This window comes from Oncorhynchus kisutch, linkage group LG13 (genome assembly GCF_002021735.2).
Source record: "Oncorhynchus kisutch isolate 150728-3 linkage group LG13, Okis_V2, whole genome shotgun sequence".
Taxonomy (NCBI): domain Eukaryota; kingdom Metazoa; phylum Chordata; class Actinopteri; order Salmoniformes; family Salmonidae; genus Oncorhynchus; species Oncorhynchus kisutch.
Genome location: NC_034186.2, coordinates 41,649,594 through 41,664,368, shown reverse-complemented (window position 1 = coordinate 41,664,368; position 14,775 = coordinate 41,649,594). Strand labels below are relative to the sequence as shown.

General features: G+C 40.8%; 1 protein-coding gene across 1 annotated transcript in view; it reads right to left on the bottom strand.

Moving 5' to 3' along the window:
* Positions 1-14,085, bottom strand: part of LOC109902361 (paralemmin-1) — a 65,575-nt gene extending 51,490 nt beyond the window's left edge. Inside the window, exon 1 of the mRNA XM_020498650.2 lies at positions 13,681-14,085. Coding sequence (XP_020354239.1) covers positions 13,681-13,685 — 5 coding nt within the window. The 5' untranslated portion in view covers positions 13,686-14,085. The remainder of the gene's footprint in view (positions 1-13,680) is intronic.
* Positions 14,086-14,775: the final 690 nt, after the last annotated feature.

The following is a 14,775-nucleotide window of genomic DNA, read 5'->3' as shown; positions in this document are numbered from 1 at the left end:
TCTATCTATGTACCAGATATGCAGCTATGTATCTATTATATATCTATGTACCAGATATGCAGCTATGTATCTATTATCTATTTATGTACCGGATATGCAGCTATGTATCTATGATCTATCTATGTACCAGATATGCAGATATGTATCTATGATCTGTCTATGTACCAGATATGCAGCTATGTATCTATGATCTATCTATGTACCAGATATGCAGCTATGTATCTATTATCTATCTATGTACCAGATATGCAGCTATGTATCTATGATCTATCTATGTACCAGATATGCAGCTATGTATCTATGATCTATCTATGTACCAGATATGCAGCTATGTATCTATGATCTATCTATGTACCAGATATGCAGCTATGTATCTATTATCTATCTATGTACCAGATATGCAGCTATGTATCTATGATCTATCTATGTACCAGATATGCAGCTATGTATCTATGATCTATCTATGTACCAGATATGCAGCTATGGCTAGCTGCCCTGGGCTGTGTAAGCTAGCCTGCTCATTAGCCTCAAATGTGTCTGTGCGCTAACCCTCGACGACATGACCCACACCACACTGCCACACTCCCCTCTGCTGCACGAGGTCTGCCCCAAAAGCTACGTTTGAATGTGTGTCACTGTGATTGAAAAATGACAGAGGGGGACTGGGACACCACTGGCTGGCATGACTGGCTTGATGATTACCCTTGTGAGCTGACTGGGATGAGACAACTTCTATTGTCCTTTTAAGAGTGTTGGAATATTGTTTAATACTGTAAGTGTTATACTATATATACTGTATCTAATCATATGTTTATACGATTGGAATACGCCAAATGGATGTTGAGAAGAAGAAAAGGAGGACCCAGAGAACCAGAGAAGAGAGGATAGGGAGGATGAAAAAGGAGGAGTGGAGAGAAGGCAGGGAGCGGATCAGTCTTCATGACTGGAATGTGAGAGAGGTAGAGGGCTGAGGCATGAGAGAGGCTGAATAAAATAAGAGCACGATCTCAGCCTATCTGCTCTCCCAAGAGCTTCTCCATGGAATCTCAATACTTGGAAGGTCCGGCACATATTGAATGGCACATGGTTGGCCATTAGCAGTGGGAAGAACAGTCTGTGTATCTGTCAGCTTACGACTTAGAAGGGAAATGAAGAAGGATTTGTGTTGGTTAGTTTTGTACGTTTATCATGGTCTGGTAAAGAAAATATTCGACTAGATGTCGAATAATTGCAAACAAATAATTAATAGACAAAATGAGGGATGTGCATGTTATTCGAATATTGAATTATTCAAAAACATGAACGTATGAGTAGTCATTTGTGACATTAATACATACAAGTATGTACCATGACATACCACAAACTCAATGTAGTTTTTATGACGTGCACAGTGCGCTCCCCATAAAAAGGCGGTAGCCTCCAAGTATTGTTTATGTTGGCCAATCAAAGCGGCAAAGAGGCTCAATGTGTAGCAAGCGGAGTGAGAGTTCACTAATGCAATGCAAGATGGAATAACATTACGGAATGAAAAGTTAGCTAAATGAGTAGGCTACAACCAGCAACCAACAGTTAGGTTGTTGTTTTATCTGAATGGGGTTGGGGAGAATGCACAGCATGTGGCCTCAATTAGCCTAGCTAACTATAGTACTAGCTTCTCTAGGCTGCACCAGTCAAGACAGGCACCAGTCAAGACAGCCACCATGTAAATAACATGGTGGCTGCTACAAGTTAGCTAGCCTTGGCTGTAGCCGAGTTGCCATGGTGCCCTCTCTCCCTCCGTCTGCTTGCTCCCATCTCAAACACACCAACGCGAGTGATTCATGCCAGAATCAAGCCCTGTGAAGCTACTGATGCCTCTCAGCATGTCACCTAACGTCTCCCTAGCGCCATAAAACACCGCCATGAATTAACATAGACAGTCAATGGAGACAAAAAAAAAGTATAGGTGTCAACCTGCCTACACGTTCCCGTCACGTTCATGTCACGTGACATGCTCACGTCATGTAGACAGTGGTCTCATCGTGTACACGTTACACTTACATGTACGTTTACATGTACGTTTTTATTAAAGATCTCACCATGAACGCATTACAAACGTCTTCATGATGTCTGCATTAAAATCATTTTTAATCGGCAGTGTAATCTAATCAATTTAAATTTTGTCTGCAAAATAGGCCTATCCCCTCTATACAAAAATATATTAGGCTAGTTGATTTGCAGCCAGCCACCATTACTGCGTACAAAGCCTATAGGTGATATAGGCCTATTTCTCAAATGAATATGGACAGGATGGCTTCGTCTGAGCCCTATTCAGAAATAGGAGGTAGGTTTACCTGTTTGACAGATGCAATCACTGTCACCATCCATTCCTTAGGCTGTATGCTATCAATTTCTGTGGAGGGCTTTATGTGTTATGGTTAAAAGTAGGGCTTGAATTGAAGGGGGTATGCAAGGACATACCCTAACTCGTGTTATAGAGAAGGGAAAAAAGCAAGGCTACCTCTTGTTGGTTTATAAAAAATAAAAAAAACTTCCAGATTATATAAAGTGTGATCTATAGGTTATAACAACAATTAACTCCACAATGCTTTCTGCATAGTCCACGAGCCTATCGAAGGCCATGCTCAGCCTCAACATGGGTTCATGGTGGGCCTATAGGCCTATCAAAACATTTAATTTTAAATATAAAGCAAGTATCGTTATCCCACAACAACAAAAAACTGTGGTTGTTTTAAATGCTCTGGAATTTAGAATATTAGTGGTAGGCTATGCTTACAGCAAACAGCCCAAAAAATAGAAGCGGTATGGGTCTATGTGTCTATAGACCAAAAAGCTTAAAAGATAAACCCCAAAACAATTCAGGAGAGGGGAATCTCATTGAATCAGGTTATTTGTTTCAGTGCAGTTGCGTTCTTACACATAACCTATAACCTGAACGGAACCCGAAAACCTCCCGCCTATTTTGATCACAGATCATGACAAAGCCTGAACATTTCGGATATATTTATCCTTGATTTAGCCCACTATCACCTATACAGTTGAGGTTGGAAGTTTACATACACCTTTACATTTAAACCCAGTTTCACAATTCCTGACATTTAATCCTAGTAAAAATTCCCTGTCTTAGGTCAGTTAGGATCACTACTTAACTTTAAGAATGTGAAATGTCAGAATGATAGCAGAGAGAATTATTAATTTCAGCTTTTATTTCTTTCATCACATTCCCAGTGGGTCAGAGGTGTACATACACTCAATTAGTATTTGTTAGCATTGCCTTTAAATTGTTTAACTAGGGTCAAACATTTTGGATAGCCTTCCACAAGCTTCCCACAATAAGTTGGGTGAATTTTGGCGCATTCCTCCTGACAGAGCTGGTGTAACTGAGTCAGGTTTGTAGGCCTCCATGCTCGCACACACTTTTTCAGTTCTGCCCACAAATTTTCAAAAGGATTGAGGTCAGGGCTTTGTGATGACCACTCCAATACCTTGACTTTGTTGTCCTTAAGCCATTTTGCCACAACTTTGGAAGTATGCTTGTGGTCATTGTCATTTGGAAGACCCATTTGTGACCAAGCTTTAACTTCCTGACTGATGTCTTGAGATGTTGCTTCAATATATCCACATCATTTTCCTACCTCATGATACCATCTATTTTGTGAAGTGCACCAGTCCCTCCTGCAGCAAATCCCCCCCACAACATGATGCTGCCACCCCTGTGCTTCACGGTTGGGATGGTGATCTTCAGGCTTGCAAGCCTCCCCCTTTTTCCTACAAACATAAAGATGGTCATTATGGCCAAACAGTTCCATTTTTGTTTCATCAGATCAGAGGACATTTCTCCAAAAAGTACCATCTTTGTTCCCATTTGTTCCCATTGCAAACCGTAGTCTGGCTTTTTAATGGCGGTTTTGGAGCATTGGCTTCTTACTTGCTGAGCGGCCTTTCAGGTTCTGTTAATATAGGACTCGTTTTACTGTGGATATAGATACTTTTTTACCTGTTTCCTCCAGCATCTTCACAGGGTCCTTTGCTGTTGTTCTGGGATTGATTTGCACTTTTCGCACCAAAGTACGTTCATCTCTAGGAGACAGAACGCATCTCCTTCCTGAGCGGAATGACGGCTGCGTGGACCCATGGTGTCTATACTTGCATTCTATTGTTTGTACAGATGAATGTGGTACATTCAGGCGTTTGGAAATTGCTACCAAGATTTGTGGAGGTATATACTTTTTTTCTGAGGTCTTCCTTTGATTTTCCCATGATGTCAAGCAAAGAGGTACTGAGTTTGAAGGTAGGCCTTGAAATACATCCACAGGTACACCTCCAAATGACTCAAATTATGTCAATTAGCCTATCAGAAGCTTCTAAAGCCATGACATAATTTTCTGGAATTTTACAAGCTGTTTAAAGGCATAGTCAACTTAGTGCATGTAAACTTCTGACCCACTGGAATTGTGATACAGTGAATTATAAGTGAAATAATCTGTCTGTAAACAATTGTTGGAAAAATCACTTGAGTCATGCACAAAGTAGATGTCCTAACTGACTTGCCAAAACTATATTTGTTAATAAAAAATGTGTGTAGTGGTTGATAAACGAGTTTTAATGACTCCAACCTAAGTGTATGTAAACTTCCAACTTTAACTGGATTTAATCTGGATTTGACAAACAATAGCCTGACTTCTAGGATCCTTTGACCTCTCCCCGCACCTTCAAATAGACTAAATGTAGTCCTATGAATAAGGTCTAAATGTTTTCCTATTCATTTGCATAGGCTAACCATTGTGATTAATAATATTTACTATCTTCTGGTTTTAATGGAAGAACAGGCATCTGTAAAAAATAATAATTGTTTTAGATATGCTCCGCATGGCCCCTGCGAAAAAATGAGTGAAATGGTATTATTTTCAAATATTCATTGATTTTCAATAAATTACTACTACTTAGCACCTCACGTGTTTGAAAGTAGGCCTATTCCTTTTAAAGATTATGTGTAGGCTATTGAGTATAAAGGCTACTGAGTAAAATGAAAAAATGTCTAGACAAGAAAGAGGGGATGCATGTTTGGATAAGACGCGTAGGCCTATAGGGGTGTACAAGTTCCATCTTCCTCCCGACAATATTCGTGCGCAGTCTGATGTTTCATTGTGTGAATCGTTTTTTCAGCTACCCTCCCTTGTTAATGTATTCATTCCCCGTTACATAGCCTGATCAGTTACAGTACCAGTCAAAAGTTTGGACACACCTACTCATTCAAGGGCTTTTCTTTATTTTTACTATTTTCTACATTGTAGAATAATAGTGAAGACATCAAAACTATGAAATAACATGTATGGAATCATGTAGTAACCAAGAAGTGTTAAATAACCACGGGCACTCTGTTCACAACGTTGACATCAGTAAACTGCTCTCTCCACACCACGCCAACGTCTGCCATCTGCCCGGGACAGTTGAAACCAGGATTCATCCGTGAAGAGCACACTTATCCAGCGTGCCTGTGGCCATCAAAGGTGAGCATTTGCCCACTGAATTCAAGACCCTGGTGAAGACGACGAGCAAGCAGATGAGCTTCCCTGAGAGTTTGTGCAGAAATTCTTCCGTTGTGGTCTCCTGAGTGGCACCACATTCTAAGGCACTGCATCGCAGTGCTTCAGGAATCACTACAGATCCGGGTTCGATCCCGGGCTGTGTCGCAGCCGCCCGCGACGGGGAGACCCATGAGGCGGTGCACAATTGGCCCAGCATCGTCCAGGTTAGGGGAGGGTTTGACCGGCTGGGATGTCCTTGTCCCATCGCACTTTAGCGACTCCTATGGTGGGACGGGCGCATGCTGAATTCAGTCACCAGTTGTACGGTGTTTCCTCCGACACATTGGTGCGGTGGGCTTACGGGTTAAGCGAGCAGTGTGTCAAGAAGCAGTGCGGCTTTGCAGGCTTGTGTTTCGGAGGACGCATGACTCTCGACCTTCGCCTCTCTCTCTCGAGGCCGTACGGGAGTTGCAGCGATGGGACAAGACTGTAACTACCAATTGGGGAGAAAAAGTGGTAAGAAGTTTAAAAAAGCAAGATAAAAAAATATTCCGTTGTGCAAACCCACAATTACATAAGCTGTCCAGGTGGCTGGTCTCAGACAATCCCGCAGGTGAAGAAGGCGGATGTGGAGGTCCTGGGTTGGCGTGGTTACACTTGGTCTGCGGTTGTGAAGTCAATTGGACACACTACCAAATTATCTAAAATTATGTTGGAGGAGGCATGTGGTGGAGAACTGAACAGTAAATTATCTGGCAATAGCTCTGGCATGCCAATTGCACACTCCCTCAAAACTTGAGACATCTGAAGCATTTTAGAGTGGCCTTTATTATCCCCAGCACAAGATGCACCTGTGTAATGATCATGCTGTTTAATCAGCTTCTTGATATGTCAGACCTGTCATGTTGATGGATTATCTTGTCAAAGGAGAAATGTTCACAACCAGGAACGTAAACAAATCTGTGCACACAATTTGAAAGAAATAAGCTTTTTGTGGGTATGGCAAATTTCTGGTATTTTTTTTTTTTTCAGCTCATGAAACATGGCACCAACACTTTACATGTTGCGTTTATATTTTAGTTCAGTGTATATCGCTGTTCATTGTCTATTTAAGAGCAAGAGAGAGGATGAAGAGATAGGCGAGTTGCCAGCAGATTTGCGTGAATTTCACAGATTTAGATAAAGCACTCATATTAAAATGTAGGCCTAGTGTAAACATAACCATTCATTGCTTCACTAAAATGAATCAACGGCTGAAAGGCTATGGATGTGTTTCTATTTTCTAACGGTTGTCAATTTCATCTTCATATATATATATATATATATATATATTCATATATCACAGCTGTCTCTATATCTTCCCCTTAATTGATATGATAGGCTACATTGATTTAGCATTATCCTATAATGTAAACTCATTTCTGATATGCGACAGAAAGGATTTGAAGCTAAGACTTGGTGTTTTTTGGGGAGGAAAGGAGAAATGTGATTTGCTTATGTCTGAGAGAGATGGCTGCAGACGGCTTTGATTGATGGTCCTTTTAGGTGGGTGGGTGTGAGTGTACGAGTTTGCTAATTCTCTCAATGTCCATTCAGAAAGTTTCCTAAAATAGGCCTAACCTATCTGGACTTAAATCTCTTTAATCAAAACTCTAAACTTGTGGGGGTCCAGAGAAACTGTACATGCCAGTGATGCTTATCATTAAATAAACAACGTTCTAGTATGCCTAATAGCCTGGCTATAACCACTTGATCAAGGCTATAACCACTTGATCAAGGCTATAACCACTTGATCAAGGCTTTAACCACTTGATCAAAAGTTGGAATTTCAGTCACATAATAATGAAGATGTTGACTTGAGGAGAGAAAGAGATAGCAACTATATATAGGCTAGATATAGTGGGGCAAAAAAGTATTTAGTCAGCCACCAATTGTGCAAGTTCTCCCACTTAGAAAGATGAGAGAGGCCTGTATTTTTCATCATAGGTACACTTCAACTATGACAGACAAAATGAGAAAAAAAATCCAGAAAATCACATTGTAGGATTTTTTATGAATATATTTGCAAATTATGGTGGAAAATAAGTATTTGGTCAATAACAAAAGTTTATCTCAATACTTTGTTATATACCCTTTGTTGGCAATGACAGAGGTCAAACGTTTTCTGTAAGTCTTCACAAGGTTTTCACACACTGTTGCTGGTATTTTGGCCCATTCCTCCATGCAGATCTCCTCTAGAGCAGTGATGTTTTGGGGCTGTTGCTGGGCAACACGGACTTTCAACTCCCTCCAAAGATTTTCTATGGGGTTGAGATCTGGAGACTGGCTAGGCCACTCCAGGACCTTGAAATGCTTCTTACGAAGCCACTCCTTCGTTGCCCGGGCTGTGTGTTTGGGATCATTGTCATGCTGAAAGACCCAGCCACGTTTCATCTTCAATGCCACTGCTGATGGAAGGAGGTTTTCAGTCAAAATCTCACGATACATGGCCCCATTCATTCTTTCCTTTACAGGGATGGGTCGTCCTGGTCCCTTTGCAGAAAAACAGCCCCAAAGCATGATGTTTCCACCACCATGCTACACAGTAGGTATGGTGTTCTTTGGATGCAACTCAGCATTCTTTGTCCTCCAAACACGACAAGTTGAGTTTTTACCAAAAAGTTATATTTTGGTTTCATCTGACCATATGACATTCTCCCAATCTACCAATCTAGCAAAGTGGAGGACAGAGGAGCCTCTTAAAGGTCTGTGAGAGCCAGAAATCTTGCTTGTTTGTAGGTGACCAAATACTTATTTTCCACCATAATTTGCAAATAAATTCATTAAAAATCCTACAATGTGATTTTCTGGATTTCTTTTCTCATTTTGTCTGTCATAGTTGAAGTGTACCTATGATGAAAATTACAGGCCTCTCTCATCTTTTTAAGTGGGAGAACTTGCACAATTGGTGGCTGACTAAATACTTTTTTTGCCCCACTGTATATTATAGATAGGGCTACAGTGGATTGATGCATGATTACCACTGGAGTGCTTAGTTGCCATGGTGTTAACATCAAATTTCCCCCCCAAAACTAAACGGAATAGGCAGTTGCCAGCAGTAGGCCTACCATGTAAAAGGAAGACAGCTTTGTTTGAAACTAAAATATTTTTTCAAAAGTAGAATAGAAATTCTGAGTAGACCCTCCGGCAGTTGAGAGGCTTACAGAATTATAATAGCCTGCCGATGAACAATATAGCTCAATACTATTTTTAACCTAAAATAGACCAGAGCCTATCATGGGCAGAACAAGCAAGGTGGGCAAAGCCAAGCACGAGCTAGCGAGATCCTATTGGCACATTCTAGCATTTATTTGCATATGTACGTAGGGGAACGCCTAATCTGGGAAGTGAGTGTGGGCAATAACTAAATTCGCCCTTGCACTCCTTCTAAACTATGCCATTTTTTTCTTTTGGCAAAGGGTAAAGTCTGCAAAACATAGTCTACTCTGTTTGTTACAGATTCTAGTTGAGATCAAATGTTTAATCAAGGAGAAAATTTGCAGAATGTCGGCCAAAATCAATCTCGCCCCATCTTCCCCCACTGCCGGCCACTGGGATTCCTTTCATTACCATATTTAGTAGTGAGTGGAAACGCCAACCGGATGCTTCACATTTATACAACCGGTGAAATATCTATCTCATTGTTCTATCTGTGGGTGTAATGTTTGTAACGCAAGATGGAGGAGAGGCTGTCTCTTGTCAGAGATCACATTTATTTGGGGAGATTGTAAAATATTACATTTTCATTCAAGACAGGATAAATATTTTGTTTCAGGTGATAATAAAACATGTTTTGTTGAGTTACTTCTTCCTCAACTTGTTTCTCCAACTTTATAGCAAGTCAAGCTAGCTTGGACAGCAGAGCAGCTAGCTAGCTAAAAGCTAGGCTATCTTGAAGATACCACTAGTAGCTAGCGACCTCCACCTAATAAAAATCTTTTTTTTTTAAGTCCTTACCATCACAATAAACTTAAATAGGAGGCAACAGTCATATAATCTAATTGACTTAAAAGCCAATGTGTATTATTTAACATGACTATTAAAATAGTACTAACTTATAGGAATCGGTAATTGTTTGCAAGATGCTAGCTATCCCATAAAGCCATCGCCAAAAACCAAATGTTTCTCTTCTTCTGTGGTTTGGTAACTTCCTGTTCTTCCACGGACTCTGGCTGGACTGAAGACGACGCAATGTTTGGAAAATGTCAAAGTATCCGTCTGGCAACAAAGTCTTCAACCACAAGGGGGCATTGCGATTCCACTGCGTTGTGGACATCCCTATTGAAATAGATGACATCCGGTGCAACGTAACTGAGTGCTTATGAGTAATGTGACACCTCGTGTCAACCAGATGCATCAAACTCTTTGCGTTCCGGCGGAAGTCATTCATTGTCAACGCAGCAGTCCGTAATGCTACGTTGGGGATGCTACACCAGGCTGCTGCGCTGTGTTCTATGTTCCTGCATGCATTCAATCTTTTAAACTGTGTGTTGCTTTACCGTGAGGTGGTACAATCGGAAGTACACACACATACTCCAACTGGCTAGCTTTTAGCTAGTTGAAAAGCGAAGCACACGTGCATCAAGTACGAAAAATGCAGGCTAGACATCCAGCAAAACAAAACGCATATGCATCTGGTGGACATCAGGCGTGAACGAGGCTTCCGATGTTCAATGGTAGGCAACAGCATAAGACACAGGGGTCACGCAGACGTTAGCCAGGTGGTCGTAGTATCGCGACAAGTCAGTCAGACATTCAATGGTAGGCGACAGTAGCTCATTCGGCTCTTTTCACCCACAATACTCACCGCCCCCTCTGCAGCAGCAAAAGGGTGCCAGCCTCTCTCCCTTGCTCAGCAGTACTTTAAAAAACACATGTATTTCGAATATCCGGACATCCAAACAAAAATGTAAGATACTATTCGAATAGTGAAACTCCCATCCCTAGACAAAATCAACTCAAATTGGATTTAAACGGAGATGTTTCTCAAGTCCATGGCTCCATGATGGATATCAAACATGCACTCTGTATGGTACGTGTATGTTGCACTATATTCTCTTATAACACAGTTTTACTCACTTCCTCTTTCATAGGAGCCTACTGCGTAATTTCAACTTAAATTCATACACTTGTGCTCTACTTTACTACTGGCACCTTCAGAACGTGGAACAATAAACACAAATCTTAATATCAATCAATAAAATAGGTCTACTGTGTTAAACATGACAAATTGGTATGTATAAACAATAGCATTCTTGAGGATGTTGAAGTATGTCAGCTGAAACGAAGGTGATGGATAGTCAGATGGAAGCAATGTGGGCTATGAAAAAGAAGAAGAATCATTGTAACAATGCTGCAACATCACTGTAACATTGTAATATTAGTGGGCTCTTAGGCCTGCAACAATGGAAGATGGTCATGGTCCCCTATTGCCCATTGTGTTTTCATGTATACTTTTTATATTTAGTTCATCTCACTGTAAGTCAGTCATGGATACTTAAGGATATATGGAAATGTACAGAATGGTTACATGGAGGAAAGTGTAGGAGATCGTGCTTTTTCAATTTCAGTCAAGGGGAGGGTTTAGTATTATTTTTTTTAAATCTAGTCCAGGGGAGGGTCATGTAATTTGTAATTGATGAAATTTCAATATTTCTCAGTGTTTTAGAATTAGTTGCTTGTCAGGCTAAATATCCATGTGTGCCAGATGCCGCCCCTCATCTCTGATTCTCCACTGGGCACGCAATATCAAGTGCGCCTATAGGCTATTTAGTGTGATCTCAATCAAATGATCCATAGCCTATAGGCTATGAAGTGCATGCTCAGAGACACAAAGAGCAAAGTTACATTTCTAAGATAGCTGCTGGTAGGGTGTAAATACAACTAGGCTGTATTACACACTCTAATGGATATTCCAACCCTGAGCCCCTGCCTGCTCTGCTCTTGCTGATCAAAAACGGCCTCACCAATGTCTGTGCTGTGTAGGGCTACGGTGGCAGTTCAGGAAGAGAGTCAAAAGCTTCTTCCGAAAATAATACTTTATTAGGCCTAGTCCAAAAAAATGCACTTGCTCGTGGACTAGCCTATCCCCTACATGTATGTCATGTTCAGTTTGAGGAGAGCGCAGAGATGAGAAGGAGCACCTGAGGTCAACTTTGATAGCTTGCTACTCCTATAATTATTTTTTATTAAAAACAACATGTGTCTTGCCCATGATGGTTGAAATGAATTATGCCTACTCGAATGAATTTGCCTACTTTCAGCACCATGAGCTGTCCATTTACAATTGATTGTGCCACAGCTGCTGCTTCAAGTTTCTGGAATCTGGTTTATTGTGAGGCCATCAAATCTGATAAACACATCTTCATTTTAATTAGACTTTACAAACAATGAGAGGGCTTTGTGTTGGAGCCTATTTTTTCCTATTTAAGAAAAAAGTACTTGTTTGACAGACAAAATTAGGCAATAGGCTGCTATATCCAGGTAGGCCAAATTTTCATGCTCAGATCCCGAATGACTTCTCAGATTGAATTACTTGCAAACAGGGTCAGCTTCGTTACAAACAAGTCACACTTACTTGGCATTGGCGAAATATGATAAGATGAACACAGGCCTATCTTTCTGTCCATTAGCCTATTAAAAAAGATTCAGCTAATGCGTAAAACGACGTAGCATTGCATGAAATGTTTATTAAAAGGCTATTTTTTCTCGGACCTGCAAATAAAATCATAGATTCGTGCAATGCTTTTACTATAAAGGAGACCTTTCCATCCTTATTCTTGTCCACGGTGGTCTGCGAACCCACAACCTTCTGTCCCGCAGTCTTGTGTGCTAGCAAAATTCCTGCACTGCCATGTAATGCTTACAGGATGAAGAACAGTTTCTAAAACTGCATTTCTAAGGCTCTGGTCTGTCCAAGAATTGAGGGTAACGGTAGATATGTTCTCTACTAACCACTTACTTTGTATAGAAGGTGTCACTTGTTTTTTGTTTTTTTCAAGCGTTCGGGAACGGATTAGATTATATACATTTGCTGAAGGGAGAGCCATCCATTTTCATTTCAGAGAGGTCCGATTTTCTCCATGTAACCCTTATTGTAAATAACGTTCACTCCCGTAGTCAGCCATAATGACAAAGTAATGACATGTTTCCTATAACACCTTTCTGTATCTATGTAGGCTACACTAAAGCAGCCGCATCAGCTCACTCAGCCATGTTGGAACAGCCCATTTCTGTCAACACCGGAGAAAATGAAAACACGGCTCCTACACATGCACGCCCCGGTTCATACACATGCATGCGCACCCACCACTCACACAATTAAGAGCAGGCACGGCTGGCTGGTACCGTTGTCTGGCGCTCCCTCCTATTTCCAAATAGCACGACATTCACACCACTGGACTATGACATTCAGGATCCCCCATATGCGGCGCGCTATTCAGGAACATGCGCAGCATGCATCACACGTTCCCCATATTGATCCCCCAAAAGACAAACTGAGCCTAAATCGATAGGTCATTTTACAAATAGTTGTTATGGTTGACCATTAAAATCCACGGTAGGCTAATTACACGTGCAAATATAGCCGGGAGTAGTTATTCTGGACACATGTTTTATTTCACATAAATCCCCAGCTGTTGTTAAGAGGATATTCCTTACATAGACTGCCGATTGACCATGCGGCTTTGCCCTGTCTAGATATAGGTCCAGGATTTTACAGCATAGGCGCAAATTTTTAAAAAGCCTTGATGTCTTGCCCAACACTGAGCACTGAAGAGAGGACAAATAAATGCGATGCAAGTTGAAGTCAATAACATGACATTATCTTTTGTCTGCATATTGGCGATGTTTTAAGGTTGACTATTATCAAAATATTAACTTCGGCTATTAAACATCCTTTCTTCACTGTTTCGAAAAAATCAATACCTCATTTCATCCCCCCAAAAGACCTACATTGCAATTAGCTCGCCTACATATTCTTTCCCTTTTGCAGGTGTGGCAATCGGGGCGAAATCGTTCAAATTGAGCCAGAACATTCATTGTCAGTGCATAAAATACCCTAGTCTATACAATAATAATAGGCTACATGCAGTTAAATCAAAAGTCTACTTACTCCATGTTTCACCACCGTCCCGTTTCACCAACTCTGCTGTGTTCGACTGAAATGTGTATTTTGCCTTTAATATCAAGAGGAGTCGTCTTCCTCAGTAGCCCACTACCATCAATTTCGGTCTACGGACCCCCTCCCCTTCATTCAGAGCTGCAAAGTCGAGAAATCGGCAGTCCCTCCCCTGTAGCTGGCTTTGGTGGGGAGCAACGCGCTTACAGCAAATTTGCCAAAAGACTACCCTTTAAATCAGGGCCCAAATAATGATTTGCCTTTGCTAATGGGTTCAAAATAACTTCTATACTTTCCACATCCGTGCTCCCACCATTCCCTGTTTTAGGATGATTTCTTTTGTTCCATTTCTGAGCTCATACCGCGCAATGCTGTATCATCTGTTCGCAGCTAGCGCGAGTTAGGTGAGGCGTTACGCCCCCACATGGATAGAAAATAAGAAAATAGTGTAGGCATAGAATCGATTTAGCTCTGCTAGAATTCTCACACTGGACAGGACACGTCAATGAATGTATTATTTAGGAGACTCGTGTTATTTAATGAGACTAATAGGATCTCAACTTCTATGAGCAATATGTTCATGCTCACTGCAGATACCTAAGTCTGGGTATCAGTCTTTTTAGCTATTCCACTCCTTGAATGTAATAGTTGAACTGAGATGGCAACCAGGCTAGCAGACACCTTTCCCATAGCCTAATATTGGCTTCATGACAACTGTTAAACATACATTATGCAACCCACTGTATGATGTGTATCCTAGGCTGTATACCTGTTAGCCTAAAGCATTTAAAGTAGGCCCTAACAGAAAACTAAGGAATTGTACCATCATTGAGTGGGCTATTAAGAGCTTTTCTCCCTTAGTTTAAAATGCACTCAAAATAACATTTGATTTGAGTCAATTGTGCATTATAGAGAGTTATGTGTGCCGCCTTAAGCCACAACTAACAGTACCAGTCAAAAGTTTGGACAAATCTACTCATTCAAAGTTTTCTATATTTATTTTATTTTATTTTTTACAATTTTCTACATTGTAGAATAATAGTGAAGACATCAAAACTATGAAATAACACATATGGAATCATGTTGTAA